Genomic DNA, 25,033 nt, shown 5'->3' on the forward strand with positions numbered 1-25,033 from the left:
CAAAGTCAGCTAGGCTCCACAGCATGACCGGACGTTTGGTCGCCGGACTTTTGGTCGCCGGACGTTTGGTCGCCCGGACCCAAACAACCGGCGACCAAACGTCCGGCGACCAAAAGTCCGGCGACAAAACAAGGTAAAACAACACGGTCTACGCATCAATCAAAGCCAACAATGGCCCTGAGCAGTTTCACTGAGCGGACGTGTGAGTGTATAAGAGTTTGTATGTATATGAGTTGTCCCCTTAGGAAGGGACGTCAGTCAGGGTCTTAACAAGTTCTCCAACAAAACACAATAAAAGTACGGGAAATTTGGAGCTTTTCTTTAGCCGAATAATTAATAGGGCATTAAGTATGACTAAATAATAATTCACAGTTTGTATTTAGGGAATTTGAGCAACAATTTTAAATGGTAATGATCAATAACCTTCCGGGCGACCAAACGTCCGGCGACCAAAAGTCCGGCGACCAAAAGTCCGGCAACCAAACGTCCGAGTACCGCTCCACAGCATCCCCCGTGACTCTCGTGAGGATAAGCGGTGCAGAAACTGAATGAATGAATGTATATACTACATAATTCATATTTGTCTTATTTAAATTGAATTCATTTTATTGTAAGTTATTCACCAGAATCTGGAAACCACTGCAATATTGTTATCTTTGGGTGAATTCATTCATGTTATTTCAAAACACTTTTCACAAAAAATACATTTTTACAATTGAATGTAGGCCATAGCAAGATAAAACACCCCAATGGAGATGTGCTGTCAGTCAGTCGGTAAAAAATGTATGTTACTATGTAACGAAACCCATCTGTTTCACTGGTTGATCTTGACAGGTTTAGCAGGATTCGGATGGCTGAAGCATTAAAGAAGGTCAGATAGTACCAAAATTTAGTTCGGATTGCACTGCATTAACCGAGGTGGAAAAGTTCCATGTAGAACTACTGTTGTATTGATCGCAATGTTTTATAACAGGCTGTGTTAACACTGCCTAGGAAGACAGGAGTGGTGATTATCTGGAAATGGCCTTATTGATCGCTTTTGGGGCTGTGCCTTAAGAGAGGTCTGTGTCCCTCAACGATGGGTTAGTCCTAAGCTTGGATAGACATAACTTGGAAAACAATGTGAAACCCCCAGCAGAAATGTGGGTTTACTCTAGTCTTTTTGTCTGGAGGAAGCCACTGTAAGTAACAGGAAAAGTTATTCACCCAAAATGCAAAAAACAAGACATTAATAGGTTAGCATACTGATATTCTGCATTATACAATGGCTTGATCAATTATTTCTTTACATTATCGAGATGTATATATTCTCTCGTTGGGAAATGTATGAAGTACAAGTGCCATGTTTCTGTATTCTGGGTAATTTAGGTCAAATATCTATCCTTCAGTATTTAAACCGTGAGTAACAAATAAACATGTTTTTTCATAATTGATTAAGATCTCAGTATTACCTGAAAACTGTAAATTGTTCTAATGATCACCCAAGGAAATTGGAAGGGAATTGACCTGTGCCAATTATTTATAGTGCACTTGAAGGTTCACCCATTGACTGAAATGTCCTCCTCAGACAGCTGAAAATTATCTTTTTTATTATGCCAATATATATATATATATATATATATATATATATATATATATATATATATATATATATATATATATATATATATATATATTTTTTTTTTAAAGATCCTGTGTGAAATGGACAGAAAAGAAGTCAACTTTCATTCATTGTAGCTATCAATCCCCCTTTTACAGTACAGACTTTGCATATTTTATCCTCTTCTATAAATGATCGAACACTCAAATCTGTGATTTTCGTGATTGTTTTGTTGCTCCAGCCCACTGCTGCATTCTCTGTTTTCCACTCCTACAGTCTGTCGAGAGAAAACCACAAACATATCAGAATCAAAAGTAGCACCTTGTAAATGCTTAATGCAACCATCTCACAATCACAGAATTCAAACATTAAACCCAGGACTTGCCTGTACAGGGCTTGTTTTTGCTGCTCCCAAACGGTCAAAATGTATATGACATGGACTTGTAGTCATGTATTCTCACTAATTTTAAGGGTGATGTTTCCTGCATCCATCATGTAAACCTTTCATGCACGAATTATGTTTTTTTCTGAAATATTTTTAATCCATTTATCTCTCTTAAATTTGAGGCAAGGGCCAATTACAGCCTATGAGACAGTATTTTGCTGCAAAATACCATTTAATTGGAAACTGACCTAGGAATTACATTAATTTATTTTTTGCTTTGTTTTATAAATATCTTGTACCCTCAAATGCACTCATTTTTTGGCTACCATTGACAGCATGAGTGAATCTAATGGTAACTTTTGAATAGATGTCCACTGTAGTAACCACTCTTCCTTGAAATGTTCAAATTAAATTTGAATGTTTACATTTTTTTTCTTAAATTATACTGCCATTTTGTATTTCAGTAAATCAAATACAATATGTTGTAAGTGCAGTAATATTGTCTCATTTATTCAATGAACAAAACCTCATTCAAACCACAATAGACAAACTTTATTAATAATGGAGCCTCAAGAAAGGTTTGGCGTTTTATGCAAAATATTGATCAATATACTATAGAAGATGAAAAATACTTGATTTAACAAATAAAATTAAATATGGATTTTTTTGGGGGGGGGCGGGGAGGGTGTGGGGGGGGTCGGGTACAGACATTTAAATTTTCATTCCACCGTGAGCCCTGGGTGGATTAGCAGTTCAGAAGATGAATGATTAAATAGTGTTCATTAATTTTTAATGACACCCTTTTATTGTTGCAAATGTTTATTTAAATGCAACTTTACTAGATTAACAGCAATCTGCCATGCTTGCACTTTTTGTGACACCCAGTCGATTCACGAGATTTGACAATGAAGTGGTCAAAATAACTCATGCAGTTTATATATCCAATTACAAAAATAGCCTCATCGCATCCCCCTTGGATTTAGTGTTGTAAAAATACACAACATGACAGGGATGGAACTGGAAGGGCAAATGCGTTGGCAATTTTGTCTGCCTCCTCGTATGTCAAGTTGGACAACATTTACAAGTGCAGTCACAGTTAGACGTTGTGCAGCTCCTTGTGCAGAAGGGCTGCGAGGCTTCTCATTGTGAAGAACTTTCTTCCTAGGCCAGATTCAGGACCAAGGCAATGGCAGAAACGGCTCCAAGTGGCCCCAACAAAATGGGGAAGGGTCGAGCGATTGCGGTGTTGACATCGGGTGGTGATGCTCAGGGTAAGTGAAGGAGATACAACATACTGGGAAAGTGCAGAAGATTGTTTATGAAACGTGTGATGAACAGATTACAAGACAGACTACTAAATCCAAAGGGCGGATATTTATTTTACCAGGTTATATGATTTTGAAATGCATTTCTACTCTATCGTTCTTGTTGCTAGAAATCAAAGGTATTGCATGAAGTGAGGCTAATTTTTAATCGGTTCGTCACTTGATTTCACTTTAGACCACATGTGTCAAAGTGGCGGCCCGGGGGCCAAATCTGGCCCGCCGCATCATTTTGTGTGGCCCGGGAAAGTAAACCATGAGTGCTGACTTTCTGTTTTAGGATCAAATTAAAATGAAGAGTATAGATGTATATGAAATTTCCTGATTTTCCCCATTTTAAATCAATAATTGTAATTTTTTAATCCATTTTGTCTGTGTTTTTAGTTCAAAAATCATTTTGTAAAATCTAAAAATATATTTTAAAAAAGCTAAAATAAACATTGTTTTAGATCTATAAAAAACTGAGTATTCAGGGATTTTAATCCAGTTCTTTTAATCCATTTATAAAAAGTCTATCTAAGATTATCTAAAATGGTCCGGCCCACATGAAATCGAGTTAACGTTAACGCGGCTCGCGAACCAACCCGAGTCTGACACCCCTACTTTAGACCTTTTGTTTGATCTTCGCTTTGAGGCTGCAATGTTTCCCATTGATTTTTTAAAGCTTTAATGAACTCTCACAGGCTTTATCAACTGGAAATTGTCCACACGGACTCATTTTCTCACCTCACAATGTCTCAATACAAGCAAAGAACATATTTTGCTCATCTCTCCATGACATGGCATATGCAGTATTTTTTTGGGTGCTAATTATAGTATCATGACCTCTCTGTCATGTGTTATTAAAGCTCTGAAGTAAAATGAGTCCGCAACTCCACTCTTCTCTGTTCTTGGAACGTAAAGCGCCTGAAATGTCAATCTATCCACATCTTGCCCTTTAAGTGACCCCTGAGAAAGCAGAGTGCAGCAATTTCTGTCTCTTAAACTTACAACAACATTATTTTTTTATTATTATTTTATTTGTATTTATTCATTTATTTTTATGGATGATCAGTGAGATCCCTAATCTCCATCATAATGCTTCTCCTTGTTAGATAGCCCATCATATCTGGTTTAAGATGAAAGATGGGATACGCCGTGAACTGCTTGCCAGTCATACTGGAGTAATATTAATTGAAATTGTATCTACAATGCACAAACCAAAAATATATTTTTACCAGCAATTTATTTCTTTTTTTTGTTAAATCAGTGTCACTGAACATGACTACGCACTGTGTTTACCAGGCATGAATGCAGCTGTGAGAGCCACAGTTCGGATGGGACTGCACACCGGAGCTAAAGTCTTTTTTGTCCATGAGGTAAAATCTACCTGACTCTGTTTAAAATGATTGATTATTCTTAAGATTTTTAGCCAATATCAAAAACTGGTCATTGGAACCAAGACTCAAAGCCACCCAGCGTCACATTAAGGGGAAAAAAGAGCACTTAACCTGTTATAAATGTACAAAAAAAAGATAGATAAGATGGAGAACATGCTTTTGGTGTGGAGAGGATCTTCACCCAGAGATCTAAAGGGAAAAATTTGCTCTTTTTCTGTTCTCTTTACTTATTGACAGGGTTACCAGGGCCTGGTAGATGGTGGAGACAACATCCGCCCCGCTACGTGGGAAAGTGTATCAATGATGTTGCAGCTGGTGAGGAAAACACCCTAAATCCCTTTTTAATATATTCTACAATTATCAAAAGCACTATTTTTAACTATCGAACATCAGGTCACACTCTAACCTTTTGATGAGTAATCCCAGCAAAGTTTTAGCCTCAACGGTGTAATTCTGTACGTCAACGAAATGGGCATTTAAATGTCAGGGTTCATTATGCAGTCAATCACTTTTGACGTTTAAGATGAACCCTTTGCCTCTTTGCTTCTTGGTCCTGGTGTTAACTATGAGATAATCCTCAGGGTGGAACTGTTATTGGGAGCGCCCGCTGTCAGGACTTCCGCGCAAGGGAGGGTCGTACCAAAGCGGCCTATAATTTGGTCAAACTGGGCATCACCAATCTATGTGTCATTGGAGGTGATGGCAGTCTCACAGGTGCCAACCAGTTCAGAACTGAATGGAGCGGGCTACTGGCAGATTTAATCAAAGCTGGTGAGGTTTTTATGACCTCCAATGAGGCTACCATTGCTTTTCCTGCTCATTGAACATTTCTGATACCTCTAACATTTTCACCTGTACTCAGGTAAGATTACGACAAATGAAGCAAAGGCATCCTCCCACCTCAACATTGTCGGCATGGTGGGCTCCATTGACAATGACTTCTGCGGAACTGATATGACCATTGGCACGGACTCGGCCCTGCATCGTATCATGGAAATAGTGGATGCCATTGCTACTACAGCACAGAGGTTAGGGTTAGGGTACATTTGAGCTGTGTCAAAAAAAATCCTAAACTGGAGGGATCAACAATTTTAAAGCTAAACTATACGTTTTCTTCACTGTGATGCATGGGAGAGAAAGGGATTGATCTAGATTGATGCATTGTTACACCTTAAGTTTTTTCCTCATGCTAAATGGGATCATAATGGGGCATGTTCTGAAGATGGCTATGGTAAAGAATTTCTCCAATACGGCTTAATGTGGGAGAGAAGCTTGGGAAAAGACACTTGTTTTTTTATTTCACCAGTTCTGGAAGTTTTCTGACACATCTGGAATCACACATTTCCCAAGCATAGACGCGATGAGAGACTAAATCTAACACAATTTTGTCCCTTTGCAGTCACCAAAGGACATTCATCCTGGAGGTTATGGGCAGGCACTGTGGGTGAGTTCAGCCTACATGTAAACTGAGCAGCAATTGAAATCAAAGTCACAACTTGCTAATGTTTTTTTGTACAGGTGGTCGGTCACATTTTGCGGCAACAAGTATATTTTCAAAAATATTTCAATTAAATTACAGCTACTCTATTATAAATTCATATCAACACACAATTTTACACTAAAAGAGCTTATCAATGAATTGTGTTGAGGTGAAGTGATAGCTTCAAGGGTCCATTCTATTTATCTTTAAATGCAGCTCTATAAAATATTGCAGGTGTTCTGATCAAAAAAACTTATTCTTCCAATTTAGAAATGCATGCTATTCGGTGGATTAAAACGATGCTCATCAAAACATGGCTGGAACAACAATGCTAATGTATATAGATACCATTGACTGATTTACATTGAAAAAAAAGAAGAAAACTATATAAATAGCAGTGATGTAATTTTGCAAACTACAGCCAAACATTCTATTTCACAGTTACCTGGCTTTAGTGACTGCTCTGTCATGTGCCGCTGACTGGGTGTTCATTCCGGAAATGCCCCCAGAACAGGACTGGGAGGATCATCTGTGCAGACGACTGACTCAGGTAAACTTGATTTGGTCCTGCCCAAATGAACAATCCTTAAAAATACTGTTTTTTTCCGCCTCCCCTAGCAAAGACAGCTTGGCAACCGCTTGCATATCATCATTGTAGCAGAAGGAGCAATAGACCTCAGTGGTCAACCCATCAGCTGTGACTATGTCAAACAGGTCAGTGACATCAGTATTCGTTTAAGAAATGAAACCCCTGCTCATGCGTCCAACTCATTTGTTTTCAGTTGGTTACAAAAAGGCTTGGCTTTGATACCCGTACCACTGTCTTAGGCCATGTGCAGAGAGGCGGAACCCCCTCTGCCTTTGACAGAATCCTGGTACTTACCCGTTACCTATAATAGAGTGTGCAAGACAACTAAACGTTTACCATAAAGCCTCATTTGCGATTTTTCAGGCTAGCAGGATGGGTATGCAGGCAGTGATGGCCTTGTTAGAGGCCACACCCGAAACTCCTGCCAGTGTGGTGAGCCTGTCGGGAAACATGGCCGTCAGGCTGCCTCTGATGGAGTGTGTCCAAGTGGTAGGTCAACAAAATATTTACACAACGATCATTTTCTGTGTTACAGTGGATACAATGAAATTTACTTATTGGCTGCCATTGATGGCGTAACACGTCCAATCCGTTTGAATTGGGAGGGTCTGGCAATGATCATTCCCTGAAAAAAATGCTGGATGTCACCACCATCAATGGAAGTGAATAAGTTGTTAAAATGAGACAAAGAGGAATCTTTCACCATCATTCATGTGGTTTTCAAAAACCTTTTGGAGTGGGGAAATGAAAACAAATGTCTGGAATAATCTGGTTGTAAAGTAGTATAGTAAATGGATATGGGATATGGCCCTGTTCAAAACGAAACACGCTCATTCAAACATAAAAAATGGAGCCAGCACAGTCGGGCTGTTTGCGTCACTGTTTCACCTCTAAAGAAGCCCAAATAATTTCACATATATTTGACATACTTTCTAACAGAGGGCTGAATGATGTGTGCTAAGACTAGCTGGTATTTGTTAAGGTTGAAATGGTGTTCTTTTATGATAAGCCACGCTGTGTGGGCACCAAACATTCTTGTATCTATGGCCGATCAGTTAAAGGTCAGTTTCATCAAAACACAAAATAATCCCTATAGCACTTTTGGGGACAACTGTTATGTTCCAGTGGAATTAAGCTTTAACGGTATGACTAAAATTCCCATAATTATGTTTGGTGCAAACACAACACTGCTCATCAGCAAGCAAACATTATTTTAAAAAAAGCTAATTTAACATGATTTTGAATGTGACTGGATAATTTTGCACCAGTTACTTTCAGTTGCTGAAACCACATTTTGTTTCTAGTGATCTCTTATATATATATATATATATATATATATATATATATATATATATATATATATATATATATATATATATATATATATATATATATATATATATATATATATGTCACAATAACCTGATATTCAAACATAATCCATCTCACATTCATAGACTAAAGACGTCACCAAAGCAATGACTGAAAAAAGGTTTGAAGATGCAGTGAAGCTCAGAGGAAAGTATGTGATCCACTTTTAAGATCTGCATTTAAAAATTGTTGATTATATTAGTGCATTCTGAATGTCGGTATATCTTTGGAAATTTTTGAGAATAGGAGCTTTGAGAACAACTGGAACGCCTATAAAATGCTGTCTCACATTCATCCTCCTGATACAAAGGCAAGAAGAGCTTTATCACAATTTTATACCACCCACTTTATTGCCATATCTAACAAACATTTATTTGACTTTCAACATATCAGAGCAATATCAACATTGCAGTATTAAATGTGGGAGCGCCGTGTGCTGGAATGAATGCTGCAGTCCGGTCAGTTGTCAGAACCGGCCTCCTTCAAGGTCACCAGATGCTAGCTGTGCATGATGGATTTGATGGTTTAGCCAATGGACAGGTAGGTTTTTGGAGCAAAAAAACTCAAGTTTCTTGCATGCATTGCATATACAGTGTCGATTTGAGATGGAGTATTAGCAAAGGTGCTCTCCTTGCACAGATTGAGCCTATTGGCTGGACTGGAGTGGCTGGATGGATTGGAAAAGGAGGCTCTCAACTTGGTACCAAGAGGTAAAACAACAAGAACGAATCATTCTAAAATGGACATTTTGAGGAAAATCTGTGCTTCTTTCCTTTGTTTCTGTGAAGAACCCTTCCGAGTAAGTTCTTGGAGCAAATAAGTGTCAACATCGCGAAGTTCAACATTCATGGTATTATCCTTATCGGAGGCTTTGAGGTGGGTAGCAGAATAGTTTTTATAGCGATAATGCCAGGAGTCTGTAATAGTGAATGCCGTCTTTATTTTTTTCCACGTAGGCATTTGTTGGGGCTCTGGAGATGGTGGAGGCGAGACAGAAATATGAAGAATTCTGCATCCCTTTGGTTGTCATTCCTGCAACTGTCTCCAACAATGTTCCTGGTTCTGCCTTTAGTGTTGGCTCAGACACTGCTCTTAACACAATAACCTCGGTATAGACAAAACCAAAAATGAGCAAACATTCAGTCATTGTCATAATGCCCTTTGTCCTCCCCTATTCATACTTTTTAGTCGTGTGACCTGATTAAGCAATCAGCAGCCGGCACCAAGCGAAGAGTGTTCATTGTTGAGACCATGGGAGGATACTGCGGATACCTGGCAACCATGGCTGGCTTAGCAGCTGGAGCTGATAATGCTTACATCTTTGAGGAGCCCTTCAACATTAAGGACCTTAAGGTCATACTGAATTAAGCTGAAAATACTGTCCATGTTAAACTGAAAGTTCATAAAGATTACCCCTTCAAATCGGGGGAAAAAAACACAATTGATTCAAAACACGTATAGTTGCTTCTATTTAAACTTTGCTAATTACAAAGAATTTTTATGTTTTTTTAACAAGCTATGATAACATACTTGGCAAAAGGAAAGTCATGCTTCCTCTACCACTCTTGTTATCTTTCTCGATTTAAGTATGGGTGACATTATTGCCTCTATAGGTCATTTTGGTGCCAGGTTAATTAAAATATTGAACAATAAATTCATATGTCACGACCAACATGAAAGTGTCTCATTAGTCCGGTAAAATACAGTACATGTAAGTTTGTCCTCTGCCCAATCTTATTATAAATGACCTTTTTTCCCTCAACTTCCTTCTAGATGAATGTGGAGCATCTGACCGAGAAGATGAAGACAACGGTGAAGAGAGGTCTTATTCTGAGGTTTGTATGCAGTACCGGTACGAAAAAAAATGCTTTACAGACATTCTCTAGGGATTCATTGCCATTCTTTGTTCCACAGAAATGAGAAATGCAATGAAAACTACACGACAGATGTTCTTTTCAATCTGTACTCTGAAGAGGGAAAAGGCATCTTTGACTGTAGGAAGAACGTCCTCGGACATATGCAGCAAGTATGGCATTTGCATTAGATAGACAACCATTAAGCATGAATTTGTATTCAGTTAAATGAATATAGAAAAAAGTACTTTGTCTTTAGGGTGGAACCCCCAGCCCCTTCGATAGGAATTTCGCAACTAAGATGGGAATCAAGTCTATCTTATGGTTGACCGACAAATTGAAGGAATGCTACCGACATGGTGAGAACCAAAACACAAAAATACTAAAAAAAGGTAGATGTTTGATGTCATTGAAATGTCCTAATACAGTTTCCAATTTTTATATCCCCAGGCCGTATCTTTGCTAATTCTCATGATTCCGCATGTGTACTGGGCATGAAGAAGAGGTCTTTAATTTTCCAGCCTTTGACAGAACTTAAGGAACAAGCTGACTTTGAGTAAGACATTTTGTGTCTCAATCAAAATAATATTATAAGTGGATTATCATGCAAATAGTTCATGTCATATAGGCATGCTAATGTGTGTCCATCCATTACGTTGTGTGCCTGAATGGTTAAGTGTTGTTGAATTGCAATTCATCACATTTAACACAATTATATAGTGTCTAAATTCCAATTTACCCTTTTGTTTCTGTTAGGCACCGTATTCCAAAAGAACAATGGTGGATAAGGTTGAGGCCTGTCTTAAAAATCCTGGCCAAGTATGAAGCTCACCTGGACACTTCCAACATGGCTGAAATGGAGCATGTCATCAAGAAAGGAGGACAAGTTCCTCAATAATTTTTGCATGTTGTCATGCTTGCCATCAGCACTCAACATGACATCTGTATTGGATGTAACAAAAAAAGTGAAGTTATCCACAAGTTTGATGCAATGGAAATAAAGAGAACAGCACATAATCTAGTTGTTGTTGGAGTTTTAGAGAACAAAATATAAAATCAACATTTCTTGTCCATTACCACATTGTCACAATCCAAGCAGTTATGGATAAAGGAGTGGAAACATGAAGTCTCTTTTTATATTATGAATCACAGATTTACAACATCCTGGTATAAAATAGAATGGAACAGAACAGACCAGAACAGAACTGAACAGAAAATAAAACTGAACAAGTCCTGAATCTGCTTAAGTCCTTAACAAATTGATCTCTCTGATAAAACTGGTTCACAAAGATTCTTTATCTGAACTGTAGCTGAATTTGCCTTTTCTTATTTCTTTTTTTCCTCAAGAAATCGTATTATTTTAAAACAAAATATTTGGTAATATTCTCTATATATGTATATACTTTACTCTTTTATTTCTATTTTATAGAATATAATCATCGAACGTCCACGGGCTACTTAATAGGGAAATCAGACATCGCTGAAAATATTATTATTATTAATAATAATCATAATAATAGTAATAATAATAAATAATTACTATTTTATTATATATAACATAATAATATTGTATATTATTAATAAATATTATTTTAAATGTTTTGTCTTGAATTGAATTGAATGCTTTTATTATCATTATACAAGTATGATGAGATTTAAAGCTTGTGCGCAAATAAATAATCAATAAATAGCTAATGAATAAATACGGAGTCAATAACAATAATAAGTAGTTTTAATTGCTGGAAACTTCGAGTAACTATTTGAAGGACTACGTTTTATTTAATTTCACGTGACTCGTTGCTGTCTTTACGTTTCGAGCCTTATAAAACCGTTTAAAGTGGTTGTTTATTCAATATTATCAAAGAGACAGTACTGCCATCTACTGGGCAAGTTTACCTTTGCAGTATTTTGTTGCTCTGTGACGCGTTCCTAACAGCCACGCCCAGTGGAACTAGTGGGAGTCTCCCATTAAGTATACACACAGAATGGCCGACGGACAGACAGACGTACAAAACCACTCTAGCAAACACCTTGAATTGATTTACATCATCATCTTTGCACCTGAATATTGTGCATGAATAATTATTGGGAACCTATAAAAATGAACGTTCCTGTTTCTCGTATGATAATGAAAACTACACCTACCCATAATACTAGGCGTTTCCGTGTAGTGGGGCAGTGCTACTATCTGATTGGTTAGCGAGGCTTTCAAATATCCGACGCGGTAGTACGCTTTCCGAGTTATAGTTTTATACAATTTGCAGTTATACAGTCATAGTTCCGCTGCTCATTGCCTAGTTTTGTGATCTTATGAGGAGAAATGTCTTTTTGCCCTATGTAAATACTAATATCACCGCGCAGTACTTCAAATCAAAGTAAGTCGCCTTTGATATTCTTCCCAACGTTTCATGTCAGATATGTTGCGTCATGTTAATCTTCTGCCTGCTCGTTAGTCAAAGTGGCTTAATTCAAAATTTGTCGTAATAGAACCAACCCTTGGCAAAAAAATTGGAATCGCCAGTCCCGGTGGGTTTGTTCTTAGTTTTTTTATTGTGTGTAAATGAAGACAATGACACGAAACAGTACTTCGTATTTCCAATGGTATATTTTGGCTTTAAGAAATATTAGATCTAGCCAAGGAAGAAATTGTAGTTGTCAATAAAACTTCCTTTTCACGCCCGGGGTGAGAAGTGTGTAAAAACCCAATGTTCAAACCTGATGCAGATGTTAGTTTTGGGAATGTGTGCTTTTGAAAACACCATCTAACTGACTCCTACCAATTGTTTTTGTGTTTCCCAAAGCATGAAAGTTGCCATTTAAAATGGCAGTGGCTCCTTAGCCAGTAACCGGTCTAATAGTCCCAGGGGCTATTTAGCCAGTAACCTATTATTTAACATTGAGTGAATAGGGGATTTTCTAAACCAGTCAACCAATCTTATTGAAATTTGATGTGTTATTGCCAATTGATAGAATTTAACATTAGGTGAATAGGGATTTAATGACTATTATTTAGGCAGTGGCTCCGTAGCCGTAGTTTCTTACTATTTACTCCACACAGAATTCTTACTGGCTAAATAGCCATATGGGGCCATATAGGCTATTTGACCGGTTACCGGCTAAATAGCCATATGGGGCCATATAGGCTATTTGACCGGTTACCGGCTAAATAGCCCCTGGGACTATTAAATCACTCTACTTTTTTCATGTCTATATCAAACAACAGTATAAATCCTACAGGGCTGGTGTTTCTGTAAATATTGCAAGTGTTGTCTTTCCCTGCAGCCCTCTACCGACGTCATGAACATTTTGAATGCGGACGAGTATATCAAACGGACAGCTTCAGTTGATCAAGTGTTGCTGTTATATCAAGAACTCAAGGTTTGGTTTTATAAACTTCAAAAAAAACCTTTTTAAAAATAGACCTACAGCTGTGCATTCTTATTAGAAGACTTCATTATATCGTTACATCTTTCAGTAAAATCATCAACAACCAAAAAAATCTCAAATCCTTTGTTTTGTGTTTTGTAGCACCTGGACAAGAGTTTACCCTGTCATTATGGTCGCACACTGTGTGACAGGGTAATTAGAGCCTGCCACCATCAACTTGGATTTGTATCGCTGGATTTTGATCATATCAATCAATTAGTAGAGCTTGCAGAGTTGGCCCTTCATCACTATGACGTATATGCCGTTACCAAAAGCACTCCGCTATACATGGAAAAGATTATTTTACATATAGTCAGTAGGCTCAGCTCTCTGCAAGTCCACAGGCTCTCCTGCCGTGTCGCTGCATTGCTTCATACCAGGCTCGCATCAATACCACAGGTTTGTTGTATGACTTTTTCATCTCCATTTTCCATCCCATATTTCCATAACACATTCTCCCACCTTGTCTTTAGGATGAGCAACATAACTCTATTGTGCAGAAATGCTTCCACGTCTTATGGAACGGACTCGCTAGAAGTGTGGACCAAAACATCTTCAATCCCAAAGATAAACTACGTTGCCAGTTTCAAGCCCTTAAATTCCATCTGTTGTTGGGCAATGAAACTGCTATTCTTTCCCTTTCCAAAGCTCATGTCTACTTAGAGGTTGCGGTGAATGAGTTTGTAAAAACCTGGGACGCGAGGAGTGAGGAGGATGCATCATTTCTTCTCAGTGAAATCCATAATCTTTTCTCCGGATTTGGGCATGGTAGTCAAGGGTGCCAGGTCGATGGATTGATGCAGTTTACGGACAAATTTAGCATGCACACTCTCATTGAAATGGCGCTGGTTATAGTCAAGATGCTGTGTACAGCTGCACATCATAGTCTGGCCTCAATCTTTCTCAGTGATATTGTGGACAAGGTGAAGAACAATGCTGGCTCTCCGACTGCGGCTCTGGAGCTTGGAAAATTTGCCATCGAAATCCACTCTGTGGTAAAACCTGACGAGCAGAGTGATAAGCCTCTGATAGAATGTGCCAGGGTTTTGTGCTCTCTTCCCCTTAAGTTGAGCGAACGTGAAGCTTACTCTGTCTTAGAAGGATGCGAACTGGTTTCCTGGGTGGTGGAAAATTGCCATAAGAAGGGATTTAAGGGCCCTGTGCTTCTAGCCTGGTTTGCTTTTGTTAAGGAGCATCAAGAATGGATCATAAGGATCCTGAAGGTTTGTGCTCAAGTATTTTGTTTATTCTTTTGAGCTAATTAATTTACAATATTTTGTCACATGCAACTATTTTTCCTACAATACAATTTGAAGTAACTTGACTATTCACAATCTTTTGAGATGACTTACAAAACGGCCTGTTAATTTTTCGCTAGATTATACATGCACTATTTTATCTACAGTGGTGCCTTGAGATATAAATTACATGATTGAGGGTTTAAAAAAAAACATACTGTAGTGTTGTTACGAACAATAAAAGATGGTTGAATAGTAAAACACTGATAAGCATATCCGTTATCCAGGCAAAGAACGCCTTCTTTTACTCAAGCCAAGAGACCAATGCCCTCAGAATTAGAAGTTAAAAGAAAAAATATATTTCTAGCAATTTTTCCTTTTTCAAAGACAATACAATTCTGTTTGGATAAAATTTTAATGCATTTTGTAACGTGAGTTTCATCATGGAACAAATTAACCTCATATCTCAAGTTACCCCTGACCAGTATCATATGCAGTGCTTTTGTTTTTAGGCCAATCTTTATTTGTTTGTTTCTATTTTCAGAGCTCGATGTTAAAAAGTGAGTTCAGCAGACTACAAAAGACACTTTGTGTCAATTATTTCCAAAGCTTTGGATTTGCTTATAAAAGCATGGTCGAATCACAGGTGAAGATTTATTTTCTACATGAATGATTGCTAAATTTGATTGACACAATGTTCCCAAAACTCGATTGGCGCACTTATGTACATGTCTGTACTTTTTTTTTGTCTGTTAGCTGGAGGAAAGGGACACTCTGACTAGAGTGCTGTTGTACTGCAAGGCAGCAGCTCATGAGATGCTGACTGAAGTGCATCAACTCTCAGATGAAAATCTCCTCAAAGCAGGTGGGTATAAACCTTAAAATAAAAGTGCCTTGATAATTTTGAAAAGCACATTATGTTCACACCGTCATACATACATTTTGTGCTGGTTTCCCTCAATATATAGTGGTTTCGGTGAACAACTTGACTTGTGTCTTATACAACCGCCGTCTGTATGGCGAGGCCCTCCTACTTCTTGAGATCTTGTGTCAGGATCTTAGCAAGAATCGCAATGCTAGACTCCCTATTGATAAGGTAAGCTGATAGACAGACATCGTCTGTATGCATACCCTAAAAGTCCAAAGATCCAGGGCTAGCCTTAAACTGTTCTTCTGTAGCCTCCTCAAGCATTGAGTTTTAGTTGAAAACTGCTAATGAATGCTATCATTACATTCTCTCTCTTTTTTTTTTTTTTAATGAATACAGTAGTATGGTACCTTTCTTTTTTTAAAATCTTCTCCAGTTCAACTCACCCTTCAAGCTCACCGTGCAGGCGTCCCGGCGATCGGGACGCCTGGAGCGAGCACTTGACTGGGTCATCATATGGTTGAAGGCGCTAGGCGATGACATGACTTTACATATGTCGGAGCCAATCTCTCTGTGGGTTAAAATCAAGATTGACGCTGCACGGAACTCTGAAACGGACATCACGTTAAGGTCCACATCAATTTTATAGAGTTGTATGCACTTTTTGACCATTTTCATTCATGTTATGTGACTGTTGATTTGTGCCCTCATAGGACTCTACGTGATGGTTTTGCTCCTGGCATCCTGGATGAAAAACTAATGCTTTGCCTTTTGGAAGAAGAGCTGCGTGCCTATAAAGAGGAGGCTGGCGACATGTCCAAAGAACGCTACAATACTCTTTGTGATCTGCTTGATATCTGTCATGAGGAGAGCTCACACACACATCTGCGTGCTGTCTACCTCTGCGAAATGGCCCAGGTTGTTTGTTTTCAGGATTTCAGTGAACAGACTGATTGGTAGGAGCTTGTTCTAGTCACTTTCAATTACAGTTAAAGAGCTGACTTTATCCTATGGCTACTAAAGACCAAAATGTGTTGTGTACGATTGATTTCCCTGTCATTTTACAGCTCTGCTGTAGATTTTGCCTATGAAGCTTTACGGCTCCTGGAAGAGGAACCAGAGACTCCTGAAAACACTAACAAACTAAAGGACAACAAGGCTCATGCTCTGCTTTGGGTTTTTGTCTGTACTCTTGAGAAGAATCTTAAGGAGGTGAGCAAGGGTGGACACCATGGACTTGGTCACTAAACTTGTTTTGTTCGAATTTGTCTTTGCAAACACATCATTCTTATAAACGGTTCTTTCAAAAGCAGTATTGTCTGAAATATGTGATTAAGTTTTCTGTCTTGATAGGCAATTGAAAGGGACGTGAGGTTTCAAGAGATGCGCAAGCAGTCCGGAGGTGTAGAAAATCCTGTCGGAACCAATGATTTTGATTGCATAGACAAGCAGAATGATGACGACAACATCTTGGTACATAATGGACTGCAATTCAGCTTGGCTGCACACAACAGTATGTACACTCTCTTTTAAATTTCCTTTAAATTTGCAGCATGTATTTGCAGTTCACCCTGTTAGTGATGCTTTATTCTTGGTGTGACAATTTTTTTTAATTTTTTTTCCTGTAGAATTGTGTGAGCCTTTGGAGAGAGCGCTTACTGAGTGGGCTGCGCTTCTTCATACTCCACTTTTGCCCAGTGTGAGAAATCCAAAATGGACTTACAACTCTATCGTGATCACTGCATCGCTTTTTCATCTAATGGGAAAGGTAACAAAGTGTGTTTCTTTTGCAGTTCCCTGGATAGTACAAAGCAAAAAAAAATGGTTGCTTTTCTTTTGTTCACTTATTCTTTAGCCCTTCTCTCTGTTATTGTATTTCTTTGATGTAGCCATTAAAAGCTCTGGAAGCATATCAACTTGCTGCTGATCTATCCCGCCAACTTTCTGACACGGAGGGATGTGTGTATTCCCTCTGTCAGTCAGCCAGCCTCTTTTTGGAAATGGGCTCTTCTGAACTTGCTCTGGTAATGCTACTTTTTGTCAGAAAACCTCAACATACCTTTATGCAGACCACATAGTCTAGGTCAGGGGTGGGCAAACCGGTGCTCAGAGTTTATGGACAATCTACATCTTTAACCCTTTTTTTAAAGTTGATCGGGAATGACTTTTCAATTGATGTTTTAGGCTCAGACTGAACAAGCGGAAAAGATGGTCACCAGTGATGAAAACATTGAAGGTCCTTCCCCCCTCTCCCTATTCATCATTTTAGTAAAATCTCAATGCTGTTACAGGACTGGGCTAGTAAGTAACTGTTGGTTAGATGTAGGTTTCACATTCTCAAATCAAAGCTATAGCTTTTGTAAAAATAAAATTTGACTTTTACACTTCCACAGGTGGATCGTGGGGTTTCTTACCTCTGCGATGTGCTTAAAGAGGCTACAGAGCAGAAATGTACAAAGAGCTGGTATATGTTGCGAGCTCAAGCACTTCAGACTTGCAGCTCCTACCTCAGTTTGGACACAACTTCCCTGTCACAAACCCAGCGGAGTCGTATTATACAGCATGGTAGGCTGTTTGCAAGCAAATTATGTGAATGTAGCTCAATCGCAAAGTCAGTTGGCCGCTATCCCGTGCTGCTCTGCCAGCACCACTGTTTCTATCTGAGCAGAGTAGTCCTGAATGTCTTGGAATTGGGAGTGCTTTTACTTTTCATTACTATATGCTAATAAACATTACAAAGCTACAATGGAAATAATACTAAGGAGCTACTACCAATCACATTATTCTGTCAAACTCTTCTAATATCATGAATCTGCCAAATCCCAATTCAAAGCCTCAGCAATGTATTAAAGAGAAGAAAAAGGCGTGTTTACTTTAATTTTTGGCTGTGTTGCGATGTTGTTGATAATTGTGTATATTTGTTTCCTCAGGCAATATCCTTGCATTTTGTATTTTATTGCATTGTAGCTAGTGCTAAAATTTAAATCTAAAACACTGGCAGTACTAGCAGTCCACTTTCATAATCATGTTATAAAATAACTATTAAACTCAGCTGGTTTGGTTGATTTTCTTTTGCAGGTTTTAAAAGCCCAGATACCGCCTTGGCTCTAAGTCAGAAGCTTCTTGTGTCCATGCTGACCTCTTTTGTGGGTAATGGCCTTTATGGGCCTCATGTAAATGGCTCAGATGTACGCTTTTTTGACACAGGTATGCTATGTTACTGAGGAAAAAAAAACACTTGGCATTCATTTTGACCTTTGTTGTAATGTGACCCTTGTCATCATCTGCGGCAGCAAATAATCTCATGTTTAAATGGCGGATCCTTTTGGAATTGTTGAACTGCTCAATGAAAGTGATCATGCTGAGAACTACCTGTGGTGCCATCAATGATGCTAGACTGCTGTGCCGGGAAGCCCTGAGACTTGCCATCAAGTTGCAAGCGCTGAGCCAGTAAGTCCATGCTTTTATTGCAGCAATTCCTGTGTAGTGACACATTGTCTTCCAATCTCTTGAACCAAGTGAATTTAACCAATCTCTCTAATTTTAATCAGGATTGTTAGGCACTTATTAGAACGGCCATAACCTTGTGCATTTTATTCTGATTGTCATAGATTTGCCGAGCTATTGGTGGTGAAAGCGGAGTTGGAGCTAATGCTAGGGGAGGTTGCAGAAAGTGGATTTGATTTAGACAAAGTCAAGAACCTTCTGGAATTTTACTCAGGTTTGCACAGACTTCATTACTTCGGGTTACTAGACTTGGCCATTTTAAGTGTAATTTCCATTGTGTCTTGTTTTAATGTTGAGTCTCAAATCAGGATTTTTTTTTTTTGGTCTGTTCAGATTTTTCAGAACTGCGCTGCAAATCCCAAGTTAAACTTAAGCCAAGGAAAGGTTTTCCTTTGCAGAAATCTCATTCTGTATTACCTGTAAATGAGGATGATCTGGAGGAGCTCCTGAGTACAAGGTGGACTGTCAAGGAAGCAATTGTGAATGACGAATCGAGCTCTCCACCTCTCAAGGCCAAGCCTAATAGTTGGCTCTCATGCCTCTCGCACAAACCAACCTGCTCGTGCCTTTGCTGCTCGGAGCCCTTCCTGGCCCGTGTCACTGCCCGCTGGGCTGCAGCACAGGCTTTGGTTCTGCAGGTAGATCCTTCTCAAGCCAAAGCCAGTTTTAAACTTCAATCGTCAACATTAGCCCGTTGTAAAATGATCACAGCCAAACTCAAGGCAAAATTGGCCAAATTCATACCACTGTGTCAAGCGGCAAAACAGTCCCCAAAACCATCTCTGATGCATAATGTGATTGCTTGTGTGTACCTTCACATGGCCTTTTCTAGCCTTGAACCCGGCCTCGGTAAGGTCTGCAACATATCAAAAATAATTGAAGCTGGTTTAGCTTTTGTCGATTCTATGCACTCTCCAGAACTTAAAGCTGTGAAAGCAAATCTCACGGCAATCAAAGCCCTTGTATCAATGATTAGCTTGTCTACAAAAAAGAACTGCAAGCTAGAGGAGCTTTTCTCAAATGTGTGGACTTGGAAGGCACCAAAAGATTTGACTGTTCTGAAAACAAACCAATCCTTACTTATGGAGCCTAAAAGTGTTTCAATGTCTGAGAAGAAGAAACCAAGAGAGATAAAGGTCAAGGTCCCAAGCTCCACAACCAAAGGAAAGAGTCTGACTCCAATTATGTTTCCCCAGACTCCTGTCAATAAATCCAAGTCTTTTGGAAGGGAACTTAACGTTTTTGACTTTAAAACAGAGGTCTCCACAACTTTCCATACGCCTGCTCAGAAAGCAAAACCCGCAGTTAAGATGCAAAAGTCAGCAAAAACTGCTTCCAAGACACGGTTTCAGGTGTACAATGAATTCCTACCTGCTCAAGGCAAAGTTAAGACTTTACCTGCTGCTCCAAGGCGCATGAAAAAATGTCGTTTCAAGGTAACAAAGTGATGAAATTGATTATTGGTTGTATTTATTTATTATTCTTTGAACTGTCTTTATTGCAGGTGGATTTTAGTGACGAGAGTGATCCAGAATACAATCCTCAGGTAGAATGTAAAGAAAACCTTTCCAAAAAGAAGACAACTAGCAGATCGGCTACTCGCAAAGCTAAAGCCTCATCAGATACCCCTTGTGAGAAGATCCTTCCCACAAGGCAGGCTCGGCATAAGAGCACCGTGCTAATACAAGAAACCTCGTCAGAAGATGAAGCTCTAGTGTGTCGAGGTCCCTCGGCAAGACTTAGAAGAGGCAGAAAGGTTTCCGGCAAAGAGTTGGACTTTGACGAAGAGTTAGATAAAATGAGGTCAATTGATGAGGAAACTAATGACGTTCTAAACTTGAGCTTGGAGTATTTAAAGACATCGGATACCGAGACAAAAGACAGTGCCCCTTCAGGTAAAGTTCATGTGTAACCTACTCGATATTTTGATTAAAATGAATACAGTAGTATGGTACCTTTTCATCGGTTTAATGAAGCTGATTGCACACTGATGAATGGTGGTTGTAAATGGTAAAAGATGATTACTGTAGCTCAATATCAAAGATTAACATAATCATGCGTTAGCTTTAACTCTTGCTCTTTCCATCTTTCAACACAGATTTTGTTGAAGTGCTGAGGAGGGATTTGACTTGTGAGTTTAAGATGAATGACTTTGACAAGAGTAGACATCAAGTAAAAGATACTCAACCCGATATCCTTTATTCAAGCACGGGGCCAGGTGAGGCTAGACCTTTTATGTTATCTTCTCCAAAACATGCATGCCTAATGTATTTGGATTACCCAGCATTTGAGTATAGTTCTGACTATTTTAGTATTTAAGAGTGGAACATTTGTAATGCATGTATCTAAATATTTACATTTTTTTTTTAGCATGGCAGCCATCCTGGCCGATGTTAATAGCTACCAAGTTTCAAGACAATCAGTTCACAAATTATACAGTAGGACACACAAATTATGGAGTAGGACTTTAAATTTGGTGTCCACAAGAACAGCAAACTGAGTGGTGACTTGCCAGGCTTTGAAAAAATCTTGATTGATCTAATCCAGTACCTGCTATTCCTTTTTGTTTAAATGTTAATTTTTTTAAATTTATTTTATTGTCTTGCCTTTGGTTATGTGTTTTGTTCCTGTTCATATGGGGTTGATGCGTTAACTCTTTTTCCATGTGATTAATTGGTTTTCTTCTGTTTTTGTTGTAGACATTCTTTCATTGGAGGATATTCAGGGGTTACTTCGCTCCGCTTGGCTAACGTTACAGCACTTCCCCTCACCCACCATTTTTCCAACACTTTGTTCCTTTTTGGCATTATCTATGGGACAACAGCATCCCACAACTACAGCAATGCTTCATTCCCAATCTTTGGGCATAACAAGCCGGCATCGCACCATCAGACACTTAGATAATTGTCTCAGGTAAGTGTTTTCTTCCATGTGTCGTGACATAACGAAGGAATGTCCTTGACGTAGTTTAGGAGCGTTTGACATTTTTCACTTGTTGGTCATCTTCATTTATAGGAAGCAGAGAAAAACGACCACTGGGCTCACAGATCAAATGGAAAATTTGAACCTAGACGACCATAGTATGGATCAGAGATTATCTCAGTTGGAGAGCATATTTTCCTTTTCCACTGCTGATTGTTCAGCCTTCCCTCAAAACTACTGCCGAGAGTTTATTCAACAAATTCAGCATCTTCCTTCAGGTAACCTAGGTCGTATTTTTGAAAGACTGCAAGAGCGAAAGGCCCCCATGTTTCTTTCTCTCTGCCACAGGTGTGACTGTATGTGTGATGTCTGTGCTTGGAGTAAGGGTTGGACATGTGGGTGGAAGTATCCTTCTTACACGTCTTGAAAAGGGGTCCGCTCCTGTGACCGTACACATTCCCACCCATGCAAAGCCGGTAAGGATGATTCGATGGCATTTGAGAGATTAGCAGTTTGTAAGTGATTGTATAAATAAGGAAGATCTGGAGTTGGGAGGGTGACTAGTTCCAAAATGCAATCAGTTTTTACTATAAATGCAGGGAATAGTCTGTGGCTGAAAGTTTTTGCAGAAATTTGGTTTCTATTGTAGCCATTTCCCTGTTTGTTTTAAAATAGTTTAAATAAAAGCTGTCATTTATTGGCGATCATTTAATTTATTGAAGCTTTGGTCAATAATTCTCTTATTTTGTAAAGCGCTCTATAAGAGGGCTGGTCCAGGAGATGGATGCTATTTTGGTGGATCAGAAGGCTCTGCACAATGTGTCTGAGAAAACTCTGTGGTGGGAAAACTGCAGGTCACTTGATTCAAGAGTTGAGGTATGGACCAAGTTCACTTCTAATCGCTCAATACTTAATTCAAATAAAAATGTTGAACATGAAACATTTACGATCCAAAGTAATGGAGCAAATGACTTTTTTTTTTTTTTCAAGGCCATTGGCCTGTGCTAAATATTGCTAAATTTGAGTCGTGTTGTATAATTTGTTTGTAGCAAGTGTTGAAAGAGATGGAGGAATTGTTGGGATGCTGGAAGAGCTTTTTTCTCCCTCTTTCAATGGATAGCAAGCTCTCATCTCTGGCCAAGCACTTATCCAAGATGTTGTGTGCCAAGGGAGTGACAGCCAGTGAAGAGATGTTAAAGGTGTGATTTTGATTTATTTATATATTTTTTTCCCTACTTCCATTCGAAAACGTTGTTTGACTTTTGTCTAGGTTGTCCTTTCGGCAAGCCCTTTACTCTCTCTAAAAGACTTGCGAAGTTTTGCTCTGGGAGTTTGCCCCGAATGGGATGACGATTGTGAGAAGCTTCTCCGATCGGCTGCTTTGCAGTTTCCAGACACAGAGGAGCCTTGTGGTCACACGGTCCTTATTCTGGACAGGGTACTGGAGTCTCAATTTATGATTTGTTACACCCAATATTAAGTTACGCAGTCTTTTGTTTAGATCTTCATTAATCCCAAACTTATATTTCCTTCACAGCACCTTCAGAAGTTACCTTGGGAGAGCATCGCTTGCTTAAAGTTCCGCTCGGTCAGTCGGATGCCATCTTGGCAGTCATTGATAGGCCTGAGTATCCAGAAAGAGGTGTGATCTCTCATTATTCGTACCCATATGTAATGAAAATCAGTCATCAGGACATTGTCCTCTTTCAGAATGACCCTCAGTCCATCCTGAAGAATGGTGTGGACAAGGAGAATTCATTTTATCTCCTGAACCCCGATGCCAGTTTAGAACGCATGCAGCAACAATTTCAAGAATGGTTTACTAGGTGAGACACAATGGTTGCATTAGGGGTTTCCCCAGAAAATTTGCAAAACATGATAGTAGGGAAGCCTAAACAAATATACAATTAATACTATAGTTTGTGTCCTTTTAAATTGACTTAAAGGGCAAACAATGCCAATCCTCTGTGACCTCAGGACTGGGGGAAACTATTAAATTCACACAGTTTTGCTTTTCTGTTTCTTTACCCACATTGCTACTGTATTTTAAGTAAGCCGAGTTGGGATGGTGTGTGTGGACATGCACCGAAATCGGGACAGCTGGAAGCGGCTGTTGCAGCCAAGGATCTGTACATGTAAGTTTGGGAGAGCCTTGTTTGTACTTGTTCGCTCTTGGTTTCTGGTCGTTCTTTTTTTTTTTTTTTTTTTTTTTTTTTTTTTTTTTTAATGTTGGTAACCTTGTTTTCGCCCCTCGTCCTGTACGCCATCCCCTTTTGAACACTAACAGTTACCTGGGACACGGTGCAGGCGTACGATTCCTTGATCACCAGGCAATCCTGAATCGATCAATGAGAGCCGCTTCTCTGTTGATCGGCTGCAGCAGTGCCGCTTTAGCTGTGCGGGGGGATCAGGAGGGTCAAGGCATCATCCTCTATTACCTCATGGCAGGCTGGTAAGAAAATCTTTATTAAAAAAAAAGAGAGAGAAATTAGACTATTAGATTGATAATGTTACCGGATTAAATGTGATACATTTTCCTTCCCCTCACTCAGCCCCTTTGTTTTGGGAAATCTGTGGGATGTAACGGATCAAGAAATTAATCGTTTCACCAAAGCTTTGTTGGACTCCTGGTTAACATCAAAATCTGGGAGTGCTCTGCTGGATTTTATGGGGCCTTCACGGCAGGCCCCTCACCTGAAGCACCTCAATGGAGCCGCACCTATAGTCTATGGTTTACCAATTCATCTGCAGTAGTGGAAGCCAGTTACCTACAGCTCTGGTCGATGGGCACCTCTTCAAAGCAGTATATTCATTTTCATTAACATTCAAGGTTAAAAATGTTACATTTTTGATATTTAATATTTGTACTTGGTGAGAATTTTTAAGTTTTTTTGGTTTTTAAATGACTGATTTTAGTGGAGCTTGAATGTTTTATGTAGGTTTGTTTGTCTGAGTGTTATGGCGACCTGCATATTTTTTTTAAATAAAATGAACCATAGTTCAATGAATTGAATGATGTGTTTTAATAAATCCATTCGTTTTCTGAACTGCTTATTCTCACAAGGTTCACAGGGGTACTGGAGCTGATGCCAG

General features: G+C 39.0%; 2 protein-coding genes across 2 annotated transcripts; both read left to right on the top strand.

Moving 5' to 3' along the window:
* Nucleotides 1–3,101: 3,101 nt before the first annotated feature.
* pfkmb (phosphofructokinase, muscle b) lies at nucleotides 3,102–10,975 on the top strand. Its single transcript, XM_077602864.1, has 22 exons — nucleotides 3,102–3,256; nucleotides 4,592–4,665; nucleotides 4,924–5,001; nucleotides 5,268–5,457; nucleotides 5,549–5,714; nucleotides 6,086–6,130; nucleotides 6,608–6,716; nucleotides 6,785–6,880; nucleotides 6,949–7,041; nucleotides 7,119–7,244; nucleotides 8,213–8,277; nucleotides 8,373–8,436; nucleotides 8,520–8,666; nucleotides 8,766–8,836; nucleotides 8,915–9,002; nucleotides 9,083–9,235; nucleotides 9,315–9,479; nucleotides 9,900–9,961; nucleotides 10,041–10,152; nucleotides 10,239–10,338; nucleotides 10,430–10,535; nucleotides 10,736–10,975. Exons 1-22 carry the CDS (start codon nucleotides 3,172–3,174, stop codon nucleotides 10,875–10,877), a joined length of 2,337 nt encoding a protein of 778 aa, XP_077458990.1. The 5' UTR covers nucleotides 3,102–3,171; the 3' UTR covers nucleotides 10,878–10,975.
* A 1,181-nt stretch (nucleotides 10,976–12,156) lies between these two features.
* Nucleotides 12,157–24,953, top strand: espl1 (extra spindle pole bodies like 1, separase). The gene is made up of 32 exons (XM_077602863.1): nucleotides 12,157–12,354; nucleotides 13,262–13,357; nucleotides 13,508–13,804; nucleotides 13,879–14,628; nucleotides 15,188–15,289; nucleotides 15,400–15,508; nucleotides 15,612–15,739; nucleotides 15,948–16,141; nucleotides 16,225–16,467; nucleotides 16,579–16,723; nucleotides 16,865–17,024; nucleotides 17,140–17,279; nucleotides 17,401–17,535; nucleotides 17,696–17,812; nucleotides 17,905–18,076; nucleotides 18,590–18,718; nucleotides 18,805–18,961; nucleotides 19,123–19,232; nucleotides 19,352–20,454; nucleotides 20,523–20,913; nucleotides 21,117–21,236; nucleotides 21,718–21,931; nucleotides 22,034–22,218; nucleotides 22,289–22,416; nucleotides 22,694–22,816; nucleotides 22,990–23,139; nucleotides 23,211–23,378; nucleotides 23,478–23,582; nucleotides 23,651–23,766; nucleotides 23,992–24,075; nucleotides 24,228–24,392; nucleotides 24,493–24,953. Exons 2-32 carry the CDS (start codon nucleotides 13,277–13,279, stop codon nucleotides 24,692–24,694), a joined length of 6,423 nt encoding a protein of 2,140 aa, XP_077458989.1. The 5' UTR covers nucleotides 12,157–12,354; nucleotides 13,262–13,276; the 3' UTR covers nucleotides 24,695–24,953.
* The last annotated feature ends 80 nt before the right edge of the window (nucleotides 24,954–25,033 follow it).

The sequence above is a fragment of the Stigmatopora argus genome, chromosome 6 (assembly GCF_051989625.1).
Source record: "Stigmatopora argus isolate UIUO_Sarg chromosome 6, RoL_Sarg_1.0, whole genome shotgun sequence".
Lineage (NCBI taxonomy): Eukaryota > Metazoa > Chordata > Actinopteri > Syngnathiformes > Syngnathidae > Stigmatopora > Stigmatopora argus.

Bases quoted from the DNA above. Each gene is read 5' to 3' on its own strand.
- pfkmb (XM_077602864.1), top strand. From the start codon at position 3,172: ATGGCAGAAACGGCTCCAAGTGGCCCCAACAAAATGGGGAAGGGTCGA. The intron at 6,131-6,607 runs GTGAGTTCAGCC...TCTATTTCACAG, and splicing joins GTTATGGGCAGGCACTGTGG to TTACCTGGCTTTAGTGACTG. The intron at 10,339-10,429 runs GTGAGAACCAAA...TTATATCCCCAG, and splicing joins GAAGGAATGCTACCGACATG to GCCGTATCTTTGCTAATTCT.
- espl1 (XM_077602863.1), top strand. From the start codon at position 13,277: ATGAACATTTTGAATGCGGACGAGTATATCAAACGGACAGCTTCAGTT. The intron at 16,142-16,224 runs GTCCACATCAAT...GTGCCCTCATAG, and splicing joins GAAACGGACATCACGTTAAG to GACTCTACGTGATGGTTTTG. The intron at 22,219-22,288 runs GTAACCTAGGTC...TCTCTGCCACAG, and splicing joins AATTCAGCATCTTCCTTCAG to GTGTGACTGTATGTGTGATG.